Genomic DNA, 27,969 nt, shown 5'->3' with positions numbered 1-27,969 from the left:
GCTTCCAAAAATATATTTTTTAATTCGCACACTGTAAGACTCACGTAGTAAAGTGATTTCTCCGTCATAAGGTTTTAAAGTACATATTGTTTGGGTATGATTAACGCCAAATCTTTGACAGGATAAAATTTTTCTGTGGTATATACGGGAAAAGAAAGCTTTGTAAAAAAACTTTTTCTCGACAAATTTATGTATTTTTTTTTTTCATAAGAACCTTCCTAGTATTATAACAAAGATGTGAAAAATTTGCCAAATATATTTATTTATTTAGAAATATAATAATAAAGACAGCTTATAGACTAATAACAAAACATAAAAATAATTAAATCGCTTAGTTAAATAATTAATTACAAGCCTCGATTGATAAATAATTGGTAAAGTTTCTCCCGAGCTTAACAACACGATTGACGTTTCATTATTATTCATATAGATATCTGTATTATTAAGTATAAACACAAATCCGCAGGAAGTAGTTGAGTAGGTTTCCATGGACACAGGAATACCGTAAGCGTTTCGTGTGTAACGAACGGCGGTCAATTTCGTTTCGTATGTCGTCAAGTGAGAGTGGCAATGTGACAAGGGAAGTTTGCGTTCGCAGCGTTCGTAAGTCGGTTGTGCGATGGCTGGGGTTGCCTCAGCTCGGCAGCGTTGCTCGTCGGCAGACGACCGGCGGCAAAGTGGGGACGACGGCCACGCTTCCAGCGAGCCAGCGCCGCGGCTCACAGTAATCAGTTGTCACTCGACAGCGCTACGAGAAAGACGCGGCCTATCCGACCGGCGTGTTCTCAAAACTTTACGCGAACTAAACTGCAGTTGGACAATAACGAACTGAGAGTGTTAGATTGCGTGCGAAGTGTTTTCGAGTGGTACAGTGATGACTTTTGAATGGAACAGTCGGCCTTCTTGTCTCCTGGACGCGCGTTGATGTCAGAGGGGATGGAAGCAAAGGACCGACTCGTCGAGGAGATCGTACTCCTCGCCTTATTTCTGGTGTCGACAGCCGCCAACTCCCTGGCGCTGCTGGTATTCTGTAGGCGGCCGGGCCTGAGGACTATTTCCAATCGGTGAGTTAACTTTTACAACTTGTTCTTATTCGATCTGATAACTTTTAACCGTATTTATTATAAGGTCGCGTGCAGGATATGGAAGTGGAGCCGTCGCTACCAAGGCGAACGGGCTTCTAAATTCGATGCGAAATTTTATTGTAGAATCATCTGTCTGTTCGATGTGTTACAAGTGAGAGGATCGAGTCTAACGGGGGCCGATTAAGTTAACGATAATCTAGACGCGTGCAAGTAAAAATCAATTTTATTGGAAAAGTGTTAAAGTTTAAGATCGATATATTGTTATTTGCTTAAGCCGCACTTTCGTTAAATAAAGCAACGGCTGGTGGAAAAGCACAGCACTATTAATAGCCATTTGTCCGCTGCTCATTAGTGAAAATGTATGTATAGAAAAGCGAAATATTGGAAGATGACGACAAAAGCGATATTTGTTTCTCAATTTTTTACTGAAGTACATACACAGTTCGGGCTGGGAGCCAATACTAGTATTATTATTAGAGCATTAGTGTCGGACAGTCCATCTACCTGGTACACTTGCGTCAATTTTTTTTTTGTTCTATTGATTATACCTAAAAAGAAATTACATCCATAATCCATCATGATCTGTGTAAAATAAGCATAAATAATTAAAATAAAATCAGGAAATACCAAAAAATAGTCCTTTATGTTGTTCGATTACAAAAACAACAGACTCGAACTAGACTCTAATGTCTAGTGAACTGTAAGAAATTTAGAATAAACCACAATTATTCAGGGATACGAAATAATAAAATCGCTTGCTCATATAACGGTATTATACTACGTGTGTGATAAGACCAAAAAAGGATTTCCTTTTGCAAATCGACGCATTACCAAGTCGATAAAACGAAAAAAAAGGAAATTTGTTAAAATGAAAAAAAAAACCAAAACTGGTTATTATACTCATAAACTCATAAGTCGTCATGACCAGGTAATTATTGCATTTCAAAAATTGTAATACAATATTTTTATCAGAGTTTGTAATAAATAGATACTGCGTTAACTATACTCTAGATCCTCTACATGTACAGAATGCATAGTCATCCGGTAATTTGAGAAAATTACTTAATAACTTTGATAATAAAGTCGAGAATTCATATAAAACCTTAAAATATATATTGAGCAATCAAAAGATATCACTTCTTTAGAGAACTTTTAGCATTTTAATGGTCGTAACATTTTTAGTGTTATTTTAATTACAGTTTACACTTGGATGTTGCACTTAAAGCGCTTACACGTGTCTGCATTATATATAATTATATATACATATATATTTTCATATGAATCACCCACTTTGAAACCTAAAAAATTTTAACACTCAACATTATTTATTTTTAAAAATTAAAAAGTGAGGTTATAAAAATAGATTAAAGTTAGCTTCCACTATTGATATCTACTTGAACAATAAAATAATATTGTAGAATTTAATTGCCATTTGGAATGAACTCATTAACAGTTTGGGAGCCATTGAATCTCTTATTTATTTATATTTTGTTGTGATAACAAATTTGATATTTATTGTTATTAATTTACCAACACATTATTTGAAATTGCTTGTAACTTTTTCATCATTATTTTAAATATTATAGAAGTAATACTTAATATATGTATATAATTAAAGATAACGTACAAATAATTATAATGCTCAATTTTATTATTGTGTGCAAAAATAATTTTTAAATGAAGTTTAATCAAATTTTTAATTAACATTATTTTGTAAAAAAAATTGTCGTCTTCATCCATGCTATGAAACATTTCTGAGTTCTAGAATCGAATACCTAAGAAGGAAAACAGAAATTGGCTTAAATGTTGTTTTTAATTGACAAACATTATTAGTTTTTTTTTTTTGTTGAAATCAGCTTAGACATTTTTAAGGGTGACTTCCTCTGCGCTATCACAGTCATCTTCGTCCTTACTCAGAACAGAATTATTACTTCATGACCCGCAAATAATCGTTCGCTAATCGCAGTATGATCGTCCACTACAAACACATCGCACTGTTTATCTTAATTGTGAATACCGCGCATATTTGTAAACACTTCACCGGAGAATTGCTAATTTCACCAATCCTCAGCGACATCTGTCGTCGCTACGTAAACTTATACATACAAAATTGAATATTCCAGAATGCAAATTAAAGATGATATCTCTGTTTTATACGAGACCGAATCGATATTATCTCGTATATTTGTAATAAACAATATTGTACGTGAGGTTTTGGAAGACGAAAGATTTACTTGAGACGGGTCTGTTTTGTCTGAGGCCGTCAACATTTTCCGTCTAGTCACTGACATCGATAGATTCATCGTCGAAAAGACTATTTGGCTATTGTTCATAAGTAATATTTAATTATTTTTAACTCTATCGCATCAAATATATTGTGAGATTAATCACAAAAAAAAACCTGTCTTAGTTTGATATGGACTCATCTCAGTCCAGGGCGCCTTTGAAACCCTCGTAGCTTATTGAAGGACGTCATTATAAGAAAGCATAATTTGATTCTGGTTTCTATTAATTGGATTTTTATAACATTCTTCTAACAACGCATATAAGTGATCAGAAAAATGATCATTTGTTGATAATAATATGAAAGAAAAATAAATTTAATGATTAATTAAAAAACTCTCAAAGCTAATCAGTGTAACTGTAATAAACAAGGATATAATTGTCCGTTGTCAATGACAAAAGAGAACGATCGATGATAAGTCCTTCTGCCAAATGTCAATAGGCCTAATTCCTTTCGGTAATATGTTTGGCCGTGCCAAGCATATAATCTATTATAGAAGATATTGATACGTTTTGGTTACTTTTACTATTTTTGATTACAAGACTACCATAGTCTCAAAATTAGATCCGTCAGTTTTTATTTAATATTTCATGGGGTAGCATAATTCGATCGACTACCATCAGGTGGAGGTGCGCGCTTCTCGCCTCGTCATTTTTTTTAAATTAAGAGTTCATTGAACCCAGTACTTCAACAGTTGCTAAGCGCGAAAATAACCACGTCAAAATGTCACAGTTGTTTGTAACAAGCACTGTAAACCAATATCTACAAAAGATATCACAACTAGTGCAAACTGTGCCACCGAAGCATCTGTCCCCTATGATCTAATTGCATTATCACATAATACGTAAGCATTATCATAAACACACAGTTCACTTTCTACGCTAGCGAGTTCGCTGACCTACTGGCTAAACGCACTAATGTTTACATTGAATAGGCCTGCTCTGTTACCTCAGCTAGTAAATCATTGCATTCTAAGCCTATGAGTCAGATTCCCGACCCTAAACCATTGGTACTCGGCCAATTGGAAATGGTAACTGTCTCTGGCATATATTTATGCGTGTTTTAAATCTGTCATCCGGTACTAGCCCTGTAACTAGATCTGACACTACATTATATACTCTACAGTCTTAGTAATAAGGTCGAAAGTAACAAAGACGTTAGGTACTAATTCCGTTGGAAAAACCTCATAGGCTTTTAGTGTCATTAACATTGAAAAATTTGTATCGACCGAAATTATTTTTAATAAAGTAAAAAATAAAAACACGTATAAAATATTTTGATTGACGTAGGTCAGTCGTTATTAGTGCCATTATAAAGAGCATTAATTGACGGAAACAATAAAAAATTACCAAGAAAACCATCTATTAAAAATGCATATCTGATCGCTGCATGTATACATCTGTTTCTATATGAGACGTATTATATGTGTCGTAGAAAGGAATTTAAACCAAGAATATATAATAATGCAACAGCCCCAATTGAAGCTCCTGAAAAAGCCTTCAAATATTGCTATACTGCTACCAAAACCGCTATATCGGCCGCTTCATTCTGAGCATAAGCGCCTCCGCTTTTAACGCTCGCAGCGGCGGCCCCATCATGACGAATTTCCCTAAGGCGCAGTACTACGGTTTCGGAACCATTGCATCAAAAACGAGGCAAAGGTTACTCATTTTCTACATCCTAGTCGCTAAAACCTGCGGAAATTTAATACCAATTACGTAACTGTGACCATTCATCACAAAAAAGATACTGGAGTGAAAATAAATTTTTAGAGATTAATTTTTTTTTTAAATAAACTGTCTTAAATAAACACAATGTTACACATTATGAAGTAATAATTATTTTACAAATAAAAATATTGGTAATCCTTGTTTACGTTAAACGGGTAAAAAAATTGTCTTTTTTTAAATGTGGCCAGTTATGTCGGCATTTACTTTATATGATTTTTAGTAACCCTGTTACTTGCAGCTATTACGTCTTACTTTGGTACAACGTGGAGAATTCCCGTTCACCTTTTATTAGATGTTGCAACATCGATTGTGTTGTTTCCTTTATTTATGACGCGAAACAACACGTTTATAGTTTCGGCAATTCCGAATTTGAATCTTGTTTAAATGGTTACGTGAATATTATTTTGCAAAGATAATTAATCAAAATAACCGATAATTATAATTAATTAAAACATTTAAATTTTTTTTGTATTAAATTCGAATAAATCATTGTTTCCCAACGCGAGGCCCACGCCCCACAGGGAGGTAATTTGGTTGTTAAGGGAGCTATCGAAAGTGGACTCTACACGAGTTAAACTCTTTCGTTGTTTGTTATAGTGTATGTTAAATTGTTTTAAAATTAAAATTTTCAGACAATTTCGTTACTAATATTTTAATTTGCACTTAGGAAAGTGCAAACATACAGCAACGATAGGAATCGTAATATGAAATAAATTACTATCATAATATAAGAAATCACACTTTCAAGAGGCAATGCGAATAATCTCAAGGGGGCGGGGGACGGCTAGTATATATAAGATTCATACTTAGGATAATTAAAAAAGTTCAAATTTTTTAAGCTTTAGTTATGAGAGCTGAGCTGGGTTCTGTACCACAGTTCTGCAACCAAATACAGATTAGCAATAGTTTGACATTGACATCTCAAGTAAAAAAAAGAGAGTCGTAAAAAATAATTTGTAGAGAGACGTTGTAGTTGTAGTTGAAATATTAATTTTGATTATTTTCTTTAACGTAGGAGCGTGTTAAAACTATCCAATCGAAAACATGCGAAGGTTACATGAGGTAAAACGAATGTTCGCCACCGATACGAAGAAAAATGTGTAGAATATAACAGACAAACAGGGGCGCGCCTTCACCAATGACAATAAGAGTAACTTTCCTTTCACCGACAAATTCTAGATTAGATATTAACTTATTACGTGTATTCATCGCAATAGACATGATGAAATATGATCAAAACGTGTGCTTTGTAAATTATACCCACCGGCCTGTCTATTGAAACTGTTTAGCAACTAAACAACACTTAATGAAAATGTTGCTAAACAATTCAGTTGCACACGAATTAAAAACAATTAGACGTGATAGTAATGCTTGCCTAATATCTCGATCACATTCTATTAATTTTAAAGGCAAACGTATTACAAGGATAGAGCCTGATGATGAAATAGAAAAAGAAATGATTAATTTTTGCACAGATTAAATACAAATAAAAAACATTTATACTATCACCATCAGGACGCGGGCCCATCCCATATATTTCCAATAGCACCGGTTGGAGGCGACCAGCATCCCGGGTCTTTCGTCAGCGTATTATATATATGTTGAATATTAACAACACATGAAATTCAGAAAAAATCGGGCAACTTGGCGTACACGATGATCAAAAATAAAAAAAACAAATGATATTATTTCGTTATGTTATCTACTCTTACAAACAATTCTCTTGTGAACCGAAATAAATAATAGGTAGAGGTTTATAAATTCAGTATAAATAATTATTTTGTAGAGTAAATGTCAGGTAAGTTCTTAGGATATAGATTTTATCTTAGGTTCTCAAGATTATATGTAATTCCGCCTGCAAGGAGGCAGGGGAGGCATACCATAAGTACACAAAATACTACAGTGAAAATAAAATAAATAATGTGAAATTTAGGTTGATATTAAAATAAAGGTTTTTGCGTCACGGGTACTGTTTGCACATTATTAATCATTCCATAAATGGCACCCGGTTCGACCGGTCGCATAACATATCCCCGTAAAGGAACTCCCAGGCATTGACCCGGTAACATGTTCAAACACTCGAAATAATGTTACTTCGTAAACAATAAGAGTCCTTGTGTAAAGAGGACGAAATGGTCGTAAATCGATTGCGGGCGAGCTTGGTTATCGGAATTATAAATCATTTTGTTTATAATCAGCTAACCCTGATTTAATTGAATGGAAGAAACCACTCTAACAACTAGCCTTGTTCTGAGATGCATATGATTCGGTACGTAACTATGTACTTGCGGTTTCGATGTTTATTACCATAGAGCAGATATTCCTCATAAATTCCGGTGGCCCTCCTGCTAGCTACCACCGTCATATCATCTAATTGTAAAAATTTGCGTTGTGGTTGAGTTCCAAAAACGAATTAATAATTGTTGAAAAAAGTGAGAATTAAATGGTTATTAATTGATTGATTTTGCTGTGAGTGGATTTCAAAATAGTAAAGTTGGCTTATGAAAGAACTGACTTCATCCATCATTATTTTTTAACATCTCACAGCATAGGGAACCAATTAATTCTCACTTATATTTAAACATCTGCCTAAACACTTTACTTTAGTTCTAAGTTAATGAGGACCCCACTAAACGAATTATAAACCCCTTTTTTGTCATACCGATGTAGACCCCCGTGGAGTCTCCTATGAAACCCTGGGAGTCTGTCTCTATATTACTCTACTGAACATTACGAAATAACTTTAATTTTGATAAAAAGTCACATGTTTTCCCGTGATAAGAATATATATTAATTTCATAATCAAATGGCTTTTTAATCCCTATTATCCATCTTTTCGCGTAACATGTCTAAAATCTGAAAAAAAATGTTAACAGCTGTGAAGTATTAAAACAAACATTCCACACACTTTTATGATCATTAACGTCACATTAACGACTTGCGATCGATTATCGAAATTATTGAAACGATATCGATATTGTGGCATTAGTGGAATATCTGCATGATTAATTAACGGAATATTTTTTTGATATGCTGGGGATTCCTATATTAATTGATACAATATAGAGTGATTGTAAATAGGTATAAAAGTTTTTAATTGCAATCTTGTTTTTCCTGATATTAACTGCGCTTCAAAATTTAATACATAAGAATATTGGTTACTTTAAGAAATGTGTCGAAATACATTACATATTGTAAAATTGAAATTTTCTCATGCTTAAATTACGAAGAATTAAAAAAAATCAGACGTTTTTATTATCCAGAGATCGGTGCGTCAAGATCAATCGGGTTTCATCAACTAATTTGATTATTTAATGTTCGTAGGTCGTGCCAAAATGGGGTCGATAGATTGTCAGCCAATAACAAACATCTGAGATACTAAAGCCCGTTTATACCTTGACAGAGACATTGCACAGGCCCGGGAAAAACAACTATATGTGTGTCAATAACTAGAAACATTTCCACTTGAGATTATGCCTAGACTCATCGAACCATTACAGGCGTGAGATAAATAGAGAGGCGAAGATCTAGATCCAGAAAATTCGTGCTGGATTGCGTTTATATTTGGAATGTTTCGAGTAGTTCCGTCATTCCTTGAATATCCCCTTTTAGATTTGCTAAGGTCTAGTGGCTTATATAAAGCCATAATGAACTCAACAGATGCACGTGTATGAAGTCTTCACATAATATAAACATGTTGTTTATATCAAAATTGAATTATAATATATTGCAGTTTTTTTCTGTCCCGATCTCCATTTTTTTATTTCATATCCATGCACATACCTTCGTACTGTTAGATTGTATATACTTTATTTTCATAAACAATTTTTGTATAAATTTACATTATTAACAAAAAAATTATTCAAATTTTATGATTATCTTTAATTATCGTAAAAAAATGCTACTTAAATTGTTCAACTGTACTGTCATCATTAGGTAAGTCTGTATAGATATTAAATATTTTTTTTAACTTTTGCAAAATATTACCATTGTTTCGGAACGATATTTTTTGCATAACAGAGACTATTCGTATAAAGTTGACGAAACAATGTTTCATTAACATTATTCGACACCGATATAATGTATCTTTTCTATTGTTCTAATACAAATTTTCCATCGCCTTTGACCGTCGCACGGGTCATTGTATATCTGCCGGTTTTATATTTTTTAAATATCATAAATTTATCATTCATTGATCAGTAGTAGTACGCCGGTAGAGAACAGAGACATGCGATTGTAAGTAGCAGGTTCGATTCCGAGGATGCAATCTTATCATTGTGAATTAATTATCTAGGGTTGCCACTGATCTCAAATGAGTTTCAAGAGGATGGGGGCAGTGGCGTCCTTTGCAATCCATAATACTACACTGCAATCGCCAACCCGCCTGCCAAGTGTGGCGATTATGATATATCTCTCCATAGATATTTATGGGACTTTTTTTGGAAATTCCCGGGTATATAAACAACTAATTGGATTTTATTATACTCGCTACAGTTATACATTATGTATTATGTATATTTTGCATATTGATACTGCTTTTTTAATGTGATTTTTAATTCTTTTATGTTTAATCTCTTTTATGATATACCGATTATACCACCTTCATTAAATTATGACTGGTAAAAAATGATATAGGTATTAAATTCGTCGTTGTAATTAGTATTACTATAGTCAGATTATAACTAAATAAATAAAATGAATTTATTCAATGTATTCTATTCTTCACTTCTGTAGCCAATAATGAATATGGCAATTGGCGTTGTCTAAAAAGATTGTATGTTAAATTTAAGTAATGTTTACATTTACAGAATATATCAATAAAAAAAACTATTATTTTTGAGTTTAAATGGTATAAGGCGTTGACTTTCTAAAAGCAGTAAACATTTTCACATTACAGCATTTTTAAATTACAGGAGCTACAGTCTATAAGCTGTTTTTATTATGATTTAATATTTATTGAAACATATCTTTAGCACATAGCATGTTATTTCAGAATTAATAAATAGGAGAAATGAGAAGTTATATGTAATTACATTTGGATATAAGTAATAAATGAACACAAGCTCGGTCTGGACACGGGTGTTTCAACTTTTAGAGTATTTATAGACGCTGAACTAATAGTAACAGACACTCTTCCTTGTTGTTACATAAGTTCCGTGTACCATATAGGTGGCAGGGGTCGGTTAGATAACCTCAAGAGTTTTTATAACGACTTAACTTCGAAGGGATAACGCTATTTGTAACATTTGTTACACATTTAGTGAACAGTGGCTGAGATGTAAGGTTTTGTCATGTAGTTATGGGGTCGAAGATTCCATTTACATTTCGCTCTTTGCTATTATATCATGTATATTTAACCAAGGCGAAATGTAGATCTCTTTTTTTCCTATTTAAACTACGTGTCATATACATATATATAAATGCTATGTTACTTTTAATTTTGTATCGGTAGATTCCCTAACCGATCTATTACGAACATTTCATTGTTTATTTTATTTGATAACCATTGTAATTAATGTTCCAGTTTAACTTTATGTATTGAGCACACAAATGTGAAATTTGTTTTTTATTATTAGAGAATGACGTTATCGCTGACGTACACATGACGTTTTTAACAGATTAAAAACCATCGCTTGTTGACAGCAATCGATTTTGACTTAGCATGGAGATTAAACTATTTATTTGAACGGCAATTACAAATTGCAGTGTCAATGTTACGTTAAATGAAATATGTATTTAAGAGCGACAGGATAGCGTATTTGAACTTTAAATTTTATATATTGATTAAAATTTTGGAACAATAAAACTGAATGCGTTTTCAGCTCTCGTGATTATCGATTATTACAAATACATCGTACGTGGTACGAAAAACGCGAGTATGATAGAAACGCAAGTGTTATTCGTGCATACAAGCTGAAGCTATTTTTAATTTGATTGATAGATTGTTGTAGCTTTCTATGCAATACAAAACGTATCGGCGACTTTCGTTCGCGCATTCCTCAACCCGAAACACTATCTCGATTGTAGAGAAGACACGAATCAAATATTTATTCTGTCAATATAAATCTATGATATATTACGAAACAAAAATTCCATAGGCCATAATAAAATCGGCTGCTTTCTCTGTTAATAAAAAACGGTAAGATTTTTTTTTCATTAATGACTTGTTATATTAATGCGTTAAATCTAATATAGCCCGCAATATTATTAAATAATTCAAGAAAATAATTGATAATATTATATGTCCAAAAGACCGTTACAAACGGCGATATCATGCTTAAAGAAGGAAAATTGTAAAAAATCGACCCGCAGCCATGTTTGAAAGAAGTCACATTATTAATGCAAACACGCACAACGAAACTATCACGCTTGGTAGTGTCCCAATGAAATATATAAATAAATCTGGATTAAAATATTTATTCTAATTTAGATATGTCAATTTAGCATATTTCAATTTATGATATGTACAGGGTGATTGGTAATAGATGTGTAAAAGCTTTAAAAATGAAAATATATCGATCATTTGTCAGCAAAACGCTTTAATGATTTTACAGCTATTTCCAAACACCTGTATAATGCGGTCCTCGAGTGACCTAATGGAATGCAACGGGTTAGTAACTAATAAAGTACAAAAAAGTCTGCAAGGACGGATAGTATACAATAATTTTAATATGCAGTAATCCGAATTTTATAAACGCTATTTATTTTATTATTAATAGGTAATTTACTACATCTGAAACGATTGATTTTTGAATAGAGTTTACCATACATTATTTGACAGCAAACCAATCAATCTTGTCCATTTCAATAAATGAATGAATATAACGCATTTGAGAGCGATAACCATATTTATTAATTAAATATCTTTATAATAAAAAACGGTTAATTGCAAAAATAGTTTACTTATTTCACATTCCTCAAGAATAGTAATACACTGATTATATCCATTAAAATGTTTTACGGTATACTGTTTTTGTCGTATATTCCAACAAGCCTTTTTCGTTTTTAAAGACGTGAATTTTTTAACAGCTAGTGATAGATATTTCAATTTACTCTGAGGTTTGTATGGGAAAATAGAATAGAGTAATAATTAAATTATATACAAACGTTTATTTTTTTTTTAGTATAAGAGAATAGCGGATTAATACATGCTACTGAAAATAGCAGAGTGTGATTTTTAGTTATATTTCTTTGTGTAATTTTACGGACATTTTGATGTTTAGTCCTGTATTATCCGTGTGATTTGGTCACACTAGTCAACAGCGTAAGTACGAGTTCAATCGGCGATTGTGCCAATTTGCATTTCTAATTTCACTGACATTCGACTTATTGCATACCAGTCGGTAACGAGCTCTTTAGAACGACACTAGTTCGTCGACACGGTTTCACCCGGAATTAATTCAAAGTTTTACGACGTAACATTTCTGCAATATTTGAATTTCACATTCCATATTAATAAGAATAATTGACAAATGCATAGCTAATATCAAAACTCGACATTTATGAGTGATAACAATGAAAAAATTAATAGAAATGCAGTAAAATGTTTCTCCTCCTTTACATAAAACAATTGTCAAAAATTTTACGTCACTTTAAAAGACGTATCTAAGACGTCACCATCGGTTCGCCAGAGTACATCCACAGTTTAATATAAGGTTTATCTTGAGATTTTGAATAGGAATCATTAAAAACCTGTCCATTTTGTGGGCAGACATTTAGGACATAATAAAACAAATATATTATGTAACAGTGAATATATGTGTACGAAATAGAAAAAAAAATTCCACAAAATATTGTCCATAATAATTTTTTTTGATTGCGATAAGCCAATATATTTGACAGTATTCTGTTGCGGCAGCCAGCTACTAATTTTTTTTTACATTTTGTAGTACTTGCAGCACATAACAGTAACTAAATTAAGTTATTGTAACATCCGTTATAATGTTTGAAGTTGCAATCGTATACAAAAAATTTTCCTGTGATTATCTCACATTATTATATATACTGTTTTGATATTTCAAACGAATAATCATTATGGAATAAAAATACGATAATAATTAACATATATAACACATAATTAACCTTTTAAGTTAAACTTGATAATGTAACGAGACAGCCAATGGTATATATATCTTATAATGGAAAATTTAATAGTAACACTATCTTACTCTAACGGTATATATTAAAAGTAATATAACTAGAAACATATACAGGTTGATTGATTAAAGGTTCTTTAAACGTGTAAAAGTATATAGCTGATTTTCTGTCAATTAATTTTTAGTACGATCTGTTTAAAAATCAATGGTTTCAAAAAAGAATAATGTTAATGTTGTAAAAAAAATAATTTTTGAAATTTGAATTACTACGTGTTAAAATTGATAATTGTTTACTTACTGGTAGATGTTATTGGCATGTTCTACAGAAAAAAATAATGTAACTTTTTTCAGAATTATTACTTTAAGTAGGGTGATAGATGTAAAAGTTTTAAAGGTATTTGTTCACAAATAAACTATATATTCACCCCTAAACCAATCATCATATTTTAAATTTTCCGTTTGATTTTTTTGTTCGCGCCATTTTTAAAATTGCTTCGTAGTTTATATTTAACCTTACATGACATTCGTGTTTGTCATTTTTTACCTCTAGTCTAAGAACATGACTGGACGACCCGTATTCTACAGTTATATTACATAACTGTAATATTGAATTGCCTTCATCTTGATGAACTGTTCCATTACTTATTCTTCATTCACTCTCCGCATTAAAGATACTTGAAGATATTAATCATTAATTATTCCATAATTCAATTATATATCGCCTATTTTAAATTATTTAAAACCTATTTAATTTTAATATTGACATATTTATTTCCTTGATACAGAAACCTAAACTTTTTCTCTTAACAAACAAGTTTTTTAACTATATACAAACAGATAAAATAAACAAAACTTCTGAACGTCAGTAAAGGTTTTATCAGCTTATTTTTTTTCTGAACACAATGACACTAATTGTGGATGCAAAACTTTGCGACGATTGTCATCTGGACCCGCGTGTGTTTTCGGTTATTTTATTTTTATTTCCACGCGCCAATTCACATGCATATCGCACCGGAAATATGTTAACGAATTTCATTTTTTAGATGGTTATCACTTCACCGAAACGGTTGATCAGCTATATGTATTATGTAAATAGTTTATTATTAGGTTTTGTCTGCGACTTCCATCGCAAATGTTTTGGTTTCGTTAAGCGTGAGGTAACAAGCTGTCGCGACTAAGTTTTATTTTCAATGCGACGCGTAAAAAGGCCGGATTAAATTTTACAACGTGGCAACACTGCTATAAAACTCTGATAACATTTCTCGGAATTATACTCGTTGCTTCCATTGCGACTTACAAAAATTATTATTTATGTGATGTTTTGAACATATAGATGTTATTTATCCTGATGAAGTTCGTAAATATTTTATTCGTACGCAAGACTATTGGTGGTCGCAATGTATACTCAGCACATCTTTCCAAAATGACTCAAAATGGATTCAACGAGTTCTTTTAAAAATCTATGTTCACAAAAATACATTTTATATGGGGAGGCTTGCGGCTTGCTATACAACTTACGGCTGAAATGTTGATGATATAAAGGCAAAGTAATTTCAATTCATGGCTGCTCTATAAAGAAATAGTTCTTAATTTGAATATGAATCATTTACTTTTTATGCAGCAAAGTTGCGGATAAATCCTATAGCGCTTTATTAATTTTATTAAACATTCGACTTTGATAAAAAAATCTGAACAATTCTACTTTGTTAATATTTACGCATTAATCACAACAGTCAATATTGCATTTTAATTTTGTTTCGTAAACAGTGACGGGAAATGCGACGAAGGGTAAACTATAAGGTTGTTCAATAACCAATTAAAACAATTATTCACCAGCCAGTATTTTATTTAATTACATTGCTTTAATCACTAAGACTTGATTATAAAAAGGATGATTTTTACTTTTATTCACACTAAAGTGCTACTACTACACTAAGGCTTGCATCTAGCGTCTTCCGATGATCTTAACCAGGTCTCTGTCGACCTGTGATATCCTTTCCAGAACCTTAAGGTCTCGATGGCTATTTGTCCTGCAGGTTACGTGGCTTGCCCACTTCAACTTCCACTTACCAATCCGCAGGGTTATATTATAAACGAAGGTGAACAGCTAAAAATAATAAAGATTATTTTTGTGCGATTTTTTTAATATTTTTGATAATGCATTAAGCGTGCGGAAGCTGTTGATGTATGATCCGAAACAAATTAAATTAAAGGATTTTAAAGAATAATTACGACCGGTAAATATTGTGTTAATTGAGCGAACGGAAACATTCTTTCTTCCCACTTGGTCATTCGTTTCGCTCCTTTATCGATTTATAATAAAGACGTCAATTATATCTAATACACACATACTTACACTTTTAGTTAATAAATACTTACAGATAACAAAAAAACTTTAATTTTTTTACTAACAATATATAATAATTATTTCGCTTTAATAATGTTTTATACACGTTTAGTATAATTTTCAATAATTTGTTATAACTACTAACAATATACACAAATATGTATAAGATATTAATGAAATTTTATTGCTAATAAATCGTTAGCATTGAATTTTAACTAACTTAAATAATAAAAAGCCATATGACGACCAGGCCGTCCACCATCTACTTAAAGCGAATTTTTGGTTACTTCGACCACATAGCTCGGAGGCAACCAGAGAGTCTATATAGAAATAAAAGACAAATATTTAAAGTTTCCGTAAAGTTTTAACAGATATGTCCGAAGATATATAATTATCATATTTAGTAACTTAGATATAACATTTGATAACCGTTTCTTGATAGTGCAATTTGAGAACTAGATAATAACTGTATGATTAATATCATTTTCTAAAAAAAAATATTTACTGAAAAACATTCATTTCTTTTAGTTTTATTTTGTAACAGTAAAGGAAGCAATTAATCCGCAAAAAGTACTAGTATGATTAAACTTTCAGATATATATTTTGTCGACTTTCTCCCAAAGCATCTCAAAATGACAATGAAATTTTCCCAAATCAATAACAGGAAAATCTGTTGAGAAATATTGCATTAAAAAAGTTTCTGTTAATTAAAAAGTAAGCTTGGCGTAAGAGTCGGGGAAAAAAATGATCGCGGAGAGTTTCTGCACGAGGCGGCATAAATTAATGTCAATTGCAGTGGAGAGACGTGAATGATGTTCGCGGTCAAGGTGAAGAATGACTGAGACAAGTTTTTATCTGAATGGCGGTGTGTAATTCAAAATGCACAATTTTTTTTTATATTAGAACTGAATAGAGGAGAAGAGCGGTAGGCTTATATAAAGTTTTCTGCACACTGTACCTCTCTGTTGGAAATACCTGTATCTTATATATTAAAAAGCAAGTTATAATAGCAGAGCACAGGCCAAATAGCGCGTAGAATGGATGGCCGCCGAGGTCTTCAAGTTCTGGAGTAGAGACCGGTGCTGCGTAGAACGCACTCCCACAAGGTGAACGCTTGGCTTGTTCCAACCAGTCCTATTGTAAATCTATGGGGGAGGCAGATTTCTAATTGTGGATGTCCAACAGTTGATATGATGATAATATTAAACCTAGCAGAGTTGTAAATTTAAGTTACTCAATCACAACATAAAAATAATAAAACGGAAGAAATGATTGTAATTGAACGTATTTGTTTGTCTTAATGAATACATCCCTACCATGACAGGATGCTATAATATCCTGCGGGTCCACATCTGCGTTTACCTTGATACAGGACATGGGTTAATAAGATGAGTTAGCCCAATTTCACGAGATACCTAGGAGCGAGGATACAGTAACACTTATGTACCGATGCGGCCACACACTTGTGACAAAAGATTCTAACTATTAAAAAGTTTAGTCAAGCATACATTCAAGATATTAAAAATAACTGAGCACCACAGAAAAAATAATATCGTACTTCATGTAGCTAGTATAATAACAAGAATCATTATCTAACCTATTGGAAATCTGTGGGGGATGTCCAGCGGTGGAAGTCCTATGGCTGAAACTATGCTGATATAATATACTCTTACTGTATATAGAAATAATGGTTTATCAGTTCAACCCAATTACTGCAAACTACGCATTAAGCTGATTCATCTATTTGTCGCAAATCTGCTAAACAATCTACGACGCGGTTTACAACCACTGTCAATAAACATTATTTACTTAAACCTCAGTGATATTCGGCATTGCGGCAATCCTAAGAAATGTGCTATTTATAAACAATGAGTAATTTTATTACTCAACGTTCCGTGGAATTAGATTCACCGGTTAAAATTTGTTTTTCGATTATCTGCAATGAACAAATATTTTGACATTTAGATTTTTAATCTATGCCATAAACGATTTACCGGTTAAATAATTTATTTAATGATTAATCACTAATTTATTAATATATGCGAAAAACTGGACATTTTTGAGTACCAAAAAAAAAACAAAATGTTATTACTATTTATTAATATAAGCGATAACATTTAAATTTAAGATCGTTAAAGGGACGAGTTATGAATGATATATACTGCTAGATAGAAACAACGACATCATTTGTCTCTGTCACACTGGTAGACATAGCACTTCGATGACTATTTCCAAATTATCGTTCTCTGTTTGTCAAGCCACATGGGTGCGAATGTGTCATCTATAGTTTTGCAAAGTCATAGCATGTAAATCCCATTAATAATTCTAAACAGATTTTACTTTACATCATAACGTATGCGTTATTAATGGATCGAAAGATTAAGATTTGTTAGTGAATGGATCAATTTATTAAAGACTTGAAGCGATTAATATCTGTTCGCCAGCGAGTTGGCGGTCATCTGGAAGGAGTATATACAGGGACACATTGCCAAAAAAAGTATGGATAGTCAGCTGGATGTTCACAGTGCCAAATTACGAATGACGTAAATACTTAAAGTGGGCATTGATCTTGAAACTATGGTAGAGTTGTATTGTCTTGTTTTAACACTCATTTGTTCATTGTTATTTGCCTAAATTAATAAATCTCTATGAACTATACATGTAGGTAAAACAGAAATTAAAACATCATATATTTACCCAAAGGAAATATGTCATTATCATTATAACGTGGAAACACGTGTTCGTACGTAGAACTGTCTAGAATTCAGATATGCTGTGTAATGTGTAATAAATAATGTAAATAAATAAAATGTAATAAATAATGCAATTTAAAGTCACAAAACTATTAATTTAACATTTTTTTTAAATTTTAATTTTTTTTCATTAACATTGTTTTAAATCTCATTACGTCATGTTCTTCGTTTAAAAGATATCATACATTTTTCACATTTCGATAATAATGTATAGTATTTTATTATTAGTTTTCTAAAAACAATAAAAATAATTATAGATCAACATTAAAAACATAGTATAAACTGATTAAATTACGAAGACACTGCAAGTGTCGCATAAAAAAGGTATTAGAAACTTTCAATTAGACAAAACCTAATATTTACGGCCCTATACTATAAAATATATATATATATATCTAATTTTACATTGCATGGCCACCTTTTTAAAGATCTTTTATACATTTAAATGTAAAATCTTCAACGATGCGGTCAATGGATTGTGTAATATCTATGTTGCCTTTGCAACATTTATTTACGTTTTGCATGTAATTCTTATCCGAGTTAATTTTAAATAGATAGTAAATTATATTACATTTATTGTTTTGAGTAATTTTTCATGAAACAATGACTTCAACATATAATTTCTAAAATAAATAATACCTTACATTTATTTAGCAAATGCAACCGACAGATTGGTCTATATTTATATACAAGCGTTACATTTTAAGGGCTAGCCTAGCTAGTGGAGTTACTGGAACAACAATGTTAATTAAAAGTGAAGTGACAATCATTAAAAATATCGGTTTTTATTATAAATCGGAACTTCGCATTTTAAAACAACGCAAGTAAATTAATAAAGTAAAAATAAATTTAATTGTTGCAATGAAATCACAATTATCGTAATCTTATATCTAACCATTATACCTTCGTCTGATAAACCACGGTTCAATGTTACCGTACTTAACTAAAACAACTTCCACGTGATTATGAACTAGACAACGTTAAGAAATGAAACCCTGAAGAAGTATCTCTAGGAAGTTTGTCCATCTGTTCAAATAAATAATTGTCAATCATTTTGACCTCCGTAATGTCTGAATAAACGTGTTATTACTAGGCATATTTTTATTCTTTTTATTCAATGACTTATTTATCACAATTCATACTTATTCATCAAAGAAAATTAGAAATTAGGATAAGGTCTTATGTAGAAATAAATATAGAAATCTTAAAGTTAATGGTACAAAATAAAAAGTTGTTTCATAAAAAAATCTTTCAAAGTGGACTTTTATACTCTGTGCCAATGGTATTAGTGCATAAAAAAACTATAAACTACCGTCTTCAAGTCAATATTAGGTAGAAACGTTGCTAGAGTTTCTTACATCACTTCTTATCTCTGCTTTCCGAAGTGGTCGATCGATCAAGACAAGGTTCAGCCCCTTCATCTGCCCTTGTATCCTCAGTTTCTTCAGCATCTTCAGCTTCCTAACCCGATAAAATGGTAGTATGCAGCGGCCGGAGCGGAGGCTTAAAAAAAAACATTACACTATTTATAAAATTCACAAATTAAACTACGTATTACGTTATTTTACGAAGTATTTTTTATTTAAATCATATTGTAGCTAATGTAAGCTTTGCCAAAGGCATTGTATATTTGATGAACTACATTAGTTCAGTTTCCAGTTATGAGGACTGTTCGCATTCTATCGTAATAACATCATTATTACACAGACAACCCTAATTGCTGGGAACATTTGATACGCCACTAAACGTTTCGTGCATTACGTTTTTAAAAACAAACAAATATTTAAGTTAAGTTAGTTAAACAACATAATGGTATGTGAGATTATATTTAAAACCTAACTTCTGCCTCGGTTTTATATGATTTAGTTTTTTAATCAAATTTATACTTTAAGTTATTTTTTACTATAAATGGAAAAAATAACCAGCAAGGACGTTCACATAAATTTAAAATCGACATTATTATAATTATCTTGATTATTCATTACTATAGTCAGCCAAAATTTAAATACCGTAACGGAATTCGTTTTTAATTATCTGCTACCAATTGTTTCGTTTTCAAGAATTGGGTTACAAAACTGTTATCTGTAAGCGGATGCGACGAATTTATTTTCTTGCTGTCAAATTCTTTTCTTTTTACAATTTCCCTCGCAAACTACTATAACATTCCATGAAAAGTATACCAATTAGCAAATTTTATGTTCACACAAAAATATATCTACATCTTGTTCATTATCTTTTCTTAATGGAAAATTTAGTAATGATATACTATATATTTTCAATTTATTTTATATTTAAGATTTCCTATAACGATTAGACAAGTAATAATTACAAGTCATCGAAAATGCGATACCAAACAATTTATATCTTAAATCTAAGGAGATACAGCATGTATGACGTAATATAAAATAATCAGCAAATATATTATGAAATATTATTTAATATAAAGTAAGTTATAAAAATAATCTTTTAACACAAACCAAAACAAAATCAGGCAATGACACTTGACGAACACTACTCTGCAACATTTACGTTTTATATTTAGGTATTTTACATTTTATAATGAAATGTTTAAATTTTGATACAATTTTACTGAAACTGCTAAATTCGAAACAAAATATTGTTTCTTTTGATTGATTCTGAATACAAAATGTCAAATATTTTAACGATCGTTTGTGAATAACAATATGGTAATGGTGTACAGTTTGCAAACACTAGTGCTTTCGCATCACACCATGTGAAATCTAGGTTTTGCCTCGATGCGAATGCATTTAGTGCTTCCATTGACCTATTTTATTATACCAGCGCATTAGTGTTCGTCGCGATCAGTAAATAAAAGGAGCGGAAAAATTGCCACTTTCACATGCCAGTCGTCTTTGAAGCGTCTTTATAGGTTATTTTTTATTACAATTTCTTTTTAAATCATTTACAGAGCTTTCCTTTGCCTTTTTCATGACAATATTTAGAAGCATAACAATGATGTAACAACTAAACTTTTTTCTCGAAACGATTATTTAATGTTTGACGTTCATGTTAAGATACTATTGTTTGCTTATACGATTAACATTAAAATATCAAAACTGTTTTGTATAGACAACGCATATTAGCGGTAACATACAAATAAATTTCTATAAATAAATCGACATATGCATATAATTACATGAATTTTGATAATACGTTTTTACTTTAATTGTATAGCAGCGAAACATTTAGCAGGAATAATTTAGTACATTCAGAAATACAAATTATACTTATTTTGTAATTTATGGGCAAGAGAATCGTCGTATTATTGCGAATTATATAATTATATATATTTATTTATCATGCATAAGTGTAATAAATAATATTTCACTTAATTTTATTATTTCTTTAACTTTTAGGCATCTGCTTTCTACTTATCTCTGTACTAGAGTTGTTTGGTAGAATACTTAAAAGGTATTATGTTCGTCTTGCCACAAGTTGTAGCTTTTCAAGTCGTATTTTTTAATAAATTAGTAATATTGGCATTAAAAATGTCAGAAATGACCAAAAAAAAAAGATTGCTTGTTGTATTTTATTGTCAAAACAATAAAAGCCACGCTGTTTTCTTTAACAAAAAACAAATATCATGTCAATATGTTATGTGTTACAATTCGGTTTTATTACGACACAATATTATGTACATTAGCGTCCAAGGTTACCTTATATATGAAATGTACACATGCATCATTTCTCTAACAAGTTTTGCACGCTTAAAAAGAAATAAATCAAAGAGACACATTACGATTTTCGCGGCTTTTTCAACACTAACGAGAGATATTTGGCAACGCACAATTCTCATAAATTATCGTACTATTCAACAGAAATTATACAATCGTCATAATTCTAACAAATTACATTTTATTATTATTCGCGAACGACTACTTGGAATATAGGCCGTAGCGGTCAAAACAAAGAAAAATAATTGTGACACGCAAATTTTTTAAAAGACATTATTAGAATCGCCAAAGGAACTATTTACAACCGTCGCAAGTAGGGCATGATTATAAAAGAGAATAAATTAAACGTCTTCGGTAAAATAGGTCACTATAATATTTATATAATTTGGTTCATAAATCATATTTATTTATGTAAACGATGTCAATTGATCTACATGTCGCCGAGAAGTCATTTTTTTATAGAATTATTTAAGTAGGTTCTAGATTATTGTGACAATAGTAAAATTTTTAATCTGTAGTGAAATATACGTTTAATTAAAAATAAATAGCAGTCACAACGAAGTTTATATATATCATTACACTGTTCCGATTAGAAGCAATTATGCTCAGGTGAAATTAGGTCAACACTGATGATACGCCGGCATTCACGTTTCCAGGTGAAGGTCATTGCATCCAGCGCTAGCTTACATATGGCGGGGGAGCGTTAACGTGCTTTCAGCTTGTTTACCGGACGCTCATTTCGGACGTATCACTTAGGGAAAGCGCCGGTAGCTTAGTGGTTAAGGAGGCGACATATGTCTCGGATTCGATTCATACACTCAGACACTCATAAACTGTAAAAATGTAAAAAAATAGAAACAATAATAAGTTTAAAAGAATTTATATATTATTTAGTACACAAGAACTTTTAACACCTATTTACAATCACTCTATAAAAAGTGGTCACTCTGAAATATTATGCAAGACTCACTCCTGGAGATAGGCCTCTCCCGTAGATTTCCAATAGGACCGGTTGAAACGTACCTGCATCCGGTGTCTTCCGACGACCATAACAAAGTCCTCTCCACCTTATGTATGCGTATCCCATTCTGCGTTTGCCAGTCTGTGGTCTTCAGAACCCAAAGGCCCCTGCGGCCATCTGTTCTGTGAGCTAGGTGTCCGACTCACTCCCACTTCTAATTGCCAATTCGCTTTGTCCACTCCTTTAGGAATTTCCTCATATCTATTCCAATCTCGAAGAGAAATCTCGGTCACAACCAAAGCCATGCTATGCCAGCCATGGCTCCAAATACAACTTTTATTATAAGCTTTAATTTAAGAACATTTAAAAAATCAATGAATTATAATTCGTGTTAAACATCCATTGGCGATAATTTAACCTTGATTTAACACGCATTGAGTTTGTGATATTTACATTTAATGTGACGTTTTATTTTAAACCAACTGACCAAATAATTAATGTAAGTGAAGAACTCATGTTTCAATCATGTTTTAATATTTTTAAACGTATATTTTGCCTTTTCTACAAAATATACTGCTTTCATCCGTTTTAGTTAGCGGCCAAGGAAAACTATATACTTATAAGAATTCGTTGAAAACATTAGCGAAGACGGTATTTCTTTGGAACACGTGGCGATATATCAGCGGGGCCGTGTTTCAATGAGAATCCACTTCAACAAGTCGAGTGATACATAAAACGTGTTACAGCTTTAGTATTTTTAATTTTAAATCGTGAACATTTATCGATGCTTATTATCTCCTTGTTCTTACTTCGAATTTTACCTTTTTTCATCCGCCATCTTGGCAGACGTGTCTCGCCAAACAATGGAGTCGCTTCCTCCACCGTAAAGCCGGTTGTTTTGCCGACGTTTGCACTCCTTCACAAAACTGGAATTTGCATTCCAAAAGGCGAAGGCGAAAGAAAGGAAAGATCTGGAACTTTTTGGCATGGATAAGGAGTGGTGGAAATAAATGGTTTTTACTTTTGAGTATTGTGACATTGCATGATAGACCCGCAGAAAAAGCAAGGTCATCGACGTAGCTCGAAAAAAAGGCTTGTTTAAGGTGGCAGTGGGCGGATACATCGCTGATGCGAACGGTCGTTAAGGCCGAAAGGTTTTCGAGTGACGATTAAGAGACGTGGAGTAGATAGGCCTCCACTATGTGGATTGATGACATAGTAAATGTCATCCTAGCGGTCTTTGGGATAGGCTTTTGCCTTGCAATGGGCATATATCCGTTGAAATGTCGTTGATAAGTCGTAACATGGCACAATACGGGTCGGCAGATCTGTTGGTGTGATTCAAATAGTACGAAATAGCATATGTACTTGCTATCCGAAATCCAATCTTTATTCAAGCGACCTTCGTCGCAGGCCTGCGATGAATACAACGCACTGGGCCGTAACTCAAACAAAGACTTTTACAAACGCGCCGTACATATTCAACAGTCCATGGATGTACTTATATATCTGCTGCCTTATATAACAACTGGACACAGCATATGTTAAAAATGCGCGCGCATAAAAATAAAACGATGATATTATACTCGTCAAAATAAGTACGCAACTAAAAAAATCTTCTTGACCCCTAATACGTTAAATTATATTAAAATCATTTTTTAATTAAATTTAATAGTATCATTACCATAATTAACAAATATTACACCGCGCTTTCACCCAGTTTTTGGTTCTTATGTACAACTAACTATACTGGTGTTGTACACCCTATTTTGACTCATTTAAACCATAACATTAATGATAAATCTTTAAAGTTTTTCCAATTCTTTAAATATAATATTGTTAAATCCATAATTTAATAAACTTGTTAAAAAATTGTTTATTTTTTACGTTTAATAAAGTATACGAAATAAATATTTTGCCTTTAATTCTAATTTAAAACAGTTCAGTTCTTCAATAAATAAACGATTTATCTTTTAAAAAAAGCAGAAAGTAAAGGAATTACGTTTATTAAATGAACGAATATTAGAACAATTGTTCAGCAATAAATGTAACAGTTTTCTTGTTTATTCTCGTACAATAGACGGCAACAGGTTTCTGCGAGCGCTGGTATAAGAGTCAGCTGGTCGGGGTGAAAGCCCTCGTTATGTTTTCCACTCTTTTCTTTATTCCCGCCCCACTGTCGCGCTAGCAGTGCTCGCTTTTAATAAGTCCGTCCAAACGGGTCGATGAACCTTTGTTTATGTTTAGCTTAAGGGTAGCACGTGACTGGTCAAATCTTTTACGCTCCAATTTGCACCTGATTGATTATATGTGTGTTTCACTCTATGTATCTTCGTTATCCCACGTATTTGGCTTTTGACACATTTTTTGTAAACACTAGATTATTAAAAAGTAATTGTTGAGTTGATTTGTTATTCTTATTGGTGGATATAAATAATTACATAGAAAGAAGAGTTGTTACTTAAACCGCCGGAGCGTTCAGATCTTCCAAGACATCGTTACATTGATAGTCCAATAATCTCCGAAACTGTATTGTATTTAAAATATGTTCTAATCACCAAAGTTATGTCCGCGATATCGACAACACTGAAATTACTTTGTTTTAGAACACCACTAAGACTATTTCTCTGTCTATATTGTACAGGTGGAAGATCGTCTTCCGTTAAATAATAAGGATTTCCCCGCTCGATCAAGTATGTGTTTTTATATAACTAGAAAAATACATTTTTGAAACTAAATATATGAGCAGGAGGTTTTCGTGTATAGTAGCAACAGATCCTCTCTATGCTAACAATGTAAATGTAATTACGAAAAACTTTCTTCTTTGCAACTGTTATTAAATAGTGGAGGAAACTGGCTTAGAACTGGTTCGAAGATCTAAAAGTTAGAGGAAGTATGCATCAGAACAATGGTTTTACAATGTTAACATCAAGGACGGCTATAATATTTATAAGTGCAGCACGCAAAAAGCAATTCATGCGACCATTTACCTCTATTTAATTTTTTTTCCTTTATCACCTAGACACTTATGATTCGCGTGTTCGGGTTCTAACATTAACGACGTGTTTATTTATTATCTATTAGAGGCCACGAGAATTATATTGTCTGTTACATTCCATAACACAGTATCTACTGGATTAAACATATCTTCAGTTTCAAGTACTACTTGTTTAACATCAGTTATAAACTTCTTCAACATGATATACTGTTTACCGCCTTAACGAACGCTCCCCTCAACCCCTTTGGCGGTGATTACTAAAATTCGTTCTTCACTGACTTTTACTCGATAAAAGGAATGTTAGTACCAAATCTCTAATCTCTAAGCCTTATAGTTGCAGACATATCGCGATGACGTAGTACATACGTGAAAATCTCGTATAAATGTAAATAAACAAACCTCTTTTTCCTTGATAATAACTTTATTGATTTGTTTCACAGTTTTTTATGAGTTTTATAAAACAGTGTCGAATGTTCTTATGGAAAAAAAAATGAAAATGACAAAGTTTTGATAAACTATTGAAACTTCACATTTGACAGTTCGTAATGAACTTCGCGCGCTTGGCATTTCGCTTTGAAGTTCGTAGGTAAAACAGGACAATGTCTGTCGGATAAGATAGTTATTAATAAAATTTGATCTGATTGTACGTAATTGTAAGTATAAATAAATGAAGGTCGATGCAAACAAATCTAATCGTTGCAATTATATAAATCGTTGGTCTTGTTAAATTTTAGCTTGGCAACTTATTTCGAGCACTTACTGACAATATTATTTAAACCAAGGCTATCAGTTTTTGCAGTGAGTTGTAAAGAATCAATTTTCGTCATCTTGAATCAATTGATGATATAATAATTGATTATGTTATAATTGTCGCTGTGGAAATCAGTAAAAACATCGCTGAGGATTTATTCATTCGAAATAACAATTTAGATAATACCTTTATGATAGAATTATAAATCAAACCTAAAACCTCTTTGATAAATGAGGGTAAAACTTAAATTGAGAAGTGTTCGATTATAAATTCTGATGAATTATTTTGGCAAACAGAAAACTGAAAAATAAAATGTATGAAATATACAATTTAGCTATGACCTAATATCATCTTAGAGCTTACCACGGATATTAGTAATGCGAATCTCTTGCACTTTTACAAAATGCAATCCATAATTCTTTGGAACCTGTGAAAACAAGGTTTTGCATTCAAATCTTAAAGCAGTTCAAGCGCCTGACGTAAGCCACGCGAAACCTGTTTTCGTTCCTACGAACTAGAAAGGATAGCTCTCTCTCTCCATCGCTTAATGTTACGCCAAGCCCCTTGATCATGTTTGCAATTTTTAAAATAATACAAAAAATATTTCATTTATGATAGTGTTTATATATAATACATATTTTTATTCTGCGTGTTTTTAAGAAACGAAATAACTTAAATAGTAACAGATGTATTCGAGTTTTAACGAACTAAATAGCTATAATATATTTCTGATATATATTGTAGATCGAATTAGGAATGAGTAGATCCGTAGTGAAACTAACCGACAAAATTCAGCGATTTTTTTTTTACTGATCTTCGTTTTTCGATGCCTCTCGTTCCCTCTGCTTTGAGTGGGATAGGGACGTTACAAATTCGGGTAAAATGAATTTTCAATTTTTATTCTACATTCTCTCTCTTCCTTCAAATTATCTTCTATTCGCTCCTTTTACGCTTCACATGATCTGTCATTCTTCGCCTGTAGATCTTCTTTCTTCATTTACATTCCTAGATTACGTTTATCCTTTAATTATCGTGGATTAAGACAAGCTAATTGGTAAGTTGAAATAGTAGTAGGCTGGCTACATAACGCGCAGAAAACCGCGAGGGCCTTAAGGTTTTGTCCCACGTACCGGCAATGGTAGCGTAGAATATCCATCCACAAGATAGAGCAGCTTCCAACCGATCCCATTGGAAACTTATAGGAGAGGCATAGCATTTGCAGTGGGTGCCTTACGGCTGTAGAATAGATAACAATTTATATTTATATTT

General features: G+C 32.1%; 1 protein-coding gene across 1 annotated transcript in view; it reads left to right on the top strand.

Annotated features, from left to right (window-relative positions):
- The first annotated feature begins 755 nt into the window (after nt 1–755).
- Nucleotides 756–27,969, top strand: part of LOC137924260 (5-hydroxytryptamine receptor 1A-alpha-like) — a 40,041-nt gene continuing 12,827 nt past the window's right edge. Inside the window, exon 1 of the mRNA XM_068767641.1 lies at nt 756–1,064. Coding sequence (XP_068623742.1) covers nt 886–1,064 — 179 coding nt within the window. The 5' untranslated portion in view covers nt 756–885. The remainder of the gene's footprint in view (nt 1,065–27,969) is intronic.

Source organism: Battus philenor, unplaced genomic scaffold, assembly GCF_028537555.1.
Source record: "Battus philenor isolate CCGP_79_NKW_IND1 unplaced genomic scaffold, ilBatPhil1.0.hap1 SCAF_23, whole genome shotgun sequence".
Taxonomy (NCBI): domain Eukaryota; kingdom Metazoa; phylum Arthropoda; class Insecta; order Lepidoptera; family Papilionidae; genus Battus; species Battus philenor.
The sequence above is the reverse complement of the archived record's forward strand: the minus strand, read 5'-3'. Positions and strand labels throughout refer to the sequence as shown.